The sequence below is a fragment of the Ascaphus truei genome, chromosome 14 (assembly GCF_040206685.1).
Source record: "Ascaphus truei isolate aAscTru1 chromosome 14, aAscTru1.hap1, whole genome shotgun sequence".
NCBI classification, from domain to species: domain Eukaryota; kingdom Metazoa; phylum Chordata; class Amphibia; order Anura; family Ascaphidae; genus Ascaphus; species Ascaphus truei.
Window position 1 is genome coordinate 43,556,254 of NC_134496.1, and position 3,648 is coordinate 43,559,901.

The 3,648-nt window shown below is 41.1% G+C and overlaps 1 protein-coding gene across 3 annotated transcripts in view; it reads left to right on the forward strand.

Annotated features, from left to right (window-relative positions):
* The first annotated feature begins 385 nt into the window (after positions 1-385).
* Positions 386-3,648, forward strand: part of LOC142466036 (kininogen-1-like) — an 18,808-nt gene continuing 15,545 nt past the window's right edge. For all 3 annotated transcript variants that reach the window (XM_075570661.1, XM_075570662.1, XM_075570663.1), the window contains exon 1: positions 386-655. In XM_075570661.1, coding sequence (XP_075426776.1) covers positions 461-655 — 195 coding nt within the window. In that variant the 5' untranslated portion in view covers positions 386-460. The remainder of the gene's footprint in view (positions 656-3,648) is intronic.

Below are 3,648 nucleotides of genomic sequence, written 5' to 3' on the forward strand. Positions count from 1 at the left end.
CACAGTACAGACACTACATGCTATTTATTTAGTAATGGACTTGCGTGTATGTACGGGAAAAGTATATAATTTTGCCACATTCACCCTGATAAATGTTCCCTTTAGCCAATGCAAGTCAATGGAGATAAATAGATCTTCCTCTTTTCTCTTCCACGTGCCTCTGACAGGAGTTCCTCCATTATTAGTCAGTATGCTCTTAACATTTCAATATTTATTCTTTCTTGCCATATGAAGTAACGGGGGACAACATTCAAGGATTACACTTTACCTAAAGTCCATTTGGATAAACCTGGTCTGTTTGCTTTGCTGACATTGTGTAACATCTGTCATCAGAGTCTCTTGACCTTTCTCTGCCCAAACAAACATGTTTGCTTTCTAACTCATCCTTACTGTTGTCTGATATTTGCACATTCACATTCTCCTGAGCAGTCCCCACTATTCCAGGGGATTCTTGGTTGCAATGTGGCTTACGGTCGTCTTGCTGCTTTGCTCCCAATTTATCTTGGGTGCTGCAAACCAAGCTTTAACCTTCGATGCAGACTGCGATGGCCAAGACATTTTTGACGCAGTGGACGTTGCGTTGAGGCATTACAATGATGAAAAACAAGATGACAACCAGTTTATTCTGCACAGGATCACAGAAGCCAGGACAAGGGTAGGTGAAAATGATGTTTGTGATAATGTTAGTCTATGGCTGAGCTCATTGTCCAACATGTACAAGCAAACATGAGGGAGATGTCTTAATTCCTATTGTTTGTATTGGGGTTAGGGAAATTATTCTGGTAGAAAGGGGAAAATAGTACATAACCTCAGTGGTCAAAAATCTCATAAGTGTTATAGAAAGCAAAGTAAGGGGTATACAGAAAGTTTTTATTACTAAGATAACTAAAATAGAAACCTTTCCATATCTTGTAATAACATTAGCTTTAATTTAGGAATCCAAACAAAAGGCATCAATCTGTAACCTACATCTGTCTCACTGGGCTCCTGTCTGTGGATGCAATTTCAATATGTTACACTCTGGTACTTGTAGATATAAAGATACATTCTATATTAAAATACAGCTTCTGTGGTCAAAAGAAATACAACATACAGTACGTGGTGACCTCTTTTCATGTGGAGGTCGTACAGCTTCTCATTATTAAACAAAGGTTGTTACTTACATACTGTAGTATTCAGGACTGACACTTTCTGACATATGCTCATGTTATGTGCCGGGCCAGAGGTCATTATATATATTGCTCTCTTTTCCATTTGAATCTATTCTCTTATTGTTACCGTGTTCACTGCATCTTCCCGATGGATACCTTTTACATGCTTGCTGTTTGAATCCATAAAGATTTCACATGGCTGTCTTCCTGTACCTCTGACTAGAGATGGGCGAATCCGCCCAAATCCATTTCCCAGATTTTTTTGCCTTTTCAACCCAAAATCCATTTTCACGGTGTAAAATCTGAAACGGATTTGGTCGGTTTCAATCCACGGTGTAGACGGACGTTCACAGAGGTACACAATTGGAGGCTTTTACTGCACCGACACACTTTATTCGAGCAAATACCCGGTATGTACCTGGCAGATACCTGGAATGCGCCACTCCTCACCTCTGACAAGCCCCGTTGCATTTGCCTTCCCAGCCTGGGTTCATGCCTGGCTGATGGGCGGCTGATCTGTTAAATGATAATGATTAGGATTTAATAGGCTGCAATGCTTCGCGTGTCTACCAGATGGCATAAATTCATGAATTGTAATGCAGTATATATATATATACTGTGCAGTATTGCAGCCAGCGGGAATAAAATGCTTCAATCCCTGCTTGGAAAATAACTCAATGCACTCGGGCAGAAAACAGTCACAAACCTCAATACACCCGGGTATACCCGAATTCGTGGGACTAGCCAAGCTCGAATAAAGTGTGTCGCCAGTGTATAAGGTGAAATTATAATAAGGCTTTATTGTGCCTTTTCCTTTTCATCAGGAAATCATCCAAACACAGGGGCGGGGGGGAACAAAGCTTCTATTCACTTGGGAGTATTTCTAGTGAAATCCTATGCAATTAATTCACATCTCCATTAGTTAAGCCTTTCTCCCAGCCCCAAACATATAGCATGAAATAAGCAGGTATAAGCAGTCTCTTAATTATGAAAGTCGTATCTGTTTCTTGGAGGGAAAATCTTCTCAGTTCCTGGTTCAGCTCCCTTCACTCAGGGTGTGTCAGCTTCAGGTTTTGTAGTTTTCCCTGTGTCTTGACATCAGCTCTGCTGTGTCTTCTGGCAGAGCTCAAGGCATGTTGTGTCTCCAAAGGTCAGCTCACAAGTGAGCTAAGGAGTCACTTCCTGTCTCAACAGGCTTTTGTAAGCAATCTAAATCAGGCAGGTGGTGTTTATTAATTGACTACCAGCAGTTAACCCCCACACTGCTAGATTAAAGGCACATTACTTGAACAGGGATTACTCCCCTGTTACACACGGATTCCTCAAAAAAACCCATAGGATACAATCGTGGACAAATTGGTAGAATCCAATCCTCAGATTCCGCAATCCGTTGGCGGATTGCCGAACCCACAGATTGGATTGTTCAAATCCATCCACGGTTGCAGAATTCACATAGTGTATTGGGAATTATAATAAAAAATCCACAAAATGCGAATCGCCTTTTTTGATATTGATCTGCTGAAAACCGCAGACCAAAGGAACCGTCCGATCCACTGCAGATCCAAATCCGCCCCCAAAATTTGTCCATCTCTACCTCTGACATGTCTTGTAGGCAGAAATCCATAACAGTTATATTCAGCCACGAAATGCAGGAGCACTTATAGTATGTGATGGCGTCCTAGAGGTGTTGTGTACATTTTATGAAAGTTCTTCTGTTTTGAATATATACAGATTCCTTAAACAACTCTTTGGGGATCTAACAGAGGCACCTAAGAAATGCAAATTGTAATGAATACATTATTTTTGAAAGCATCAAAATATTAGTTAGTTTCGATTTGCTTGTGGAAGCCAATTGCACTGTTACATTTTTCACAAGCAGTTTTCTGGTCGGCGACTACAGGGGAATGACACCATTATTTAATTTTTTTAAATCAGAAATACTTTTTTTCATTAATTAAATAATTTGGACGTTTTTTTACAAGGCATATCTGATGTATTTTGGTGATAAGAGTGTATGCCAGTCCTCAAAGCCCCAGGTAAATTATCAGCTCAGCTAAATCTTTTCTTTGCACAGTAATTCTGATGCCATCATTCGTCAGACAGATAAACATAAGAGAAGCTGATCTGCCTGCGCCCCGCATCCCGACAGCAAGTGATACCCACTCATTAATCAGAAGATAGAAATAAGCAGTGGGTTTTTTTTTAAGAAAGCTAGGTGCCAGTGTCCGGCTGCAGGGGAAAGCGCGGGCCTCTTACCTTCTCCTGCTCCTCGCGCGTCGTCGAGTTGTCGTGATGTCATGACGCTGTCACGTCATGGCAATGCGGCGCTATGTGATATCACAACATCAGTTGATACTGCGTAGTTGTGGCGAATCTTCGTCAAAACCAGAAGATGCCGGAGATGAGGAGCAGGTAAGAAAAAAAGGTGATGGTAGGTACTGTACTATCGCAAAAAAGCCCTGGAAATAAGTGCAACTGTTATTTTCATGTTTCTAAT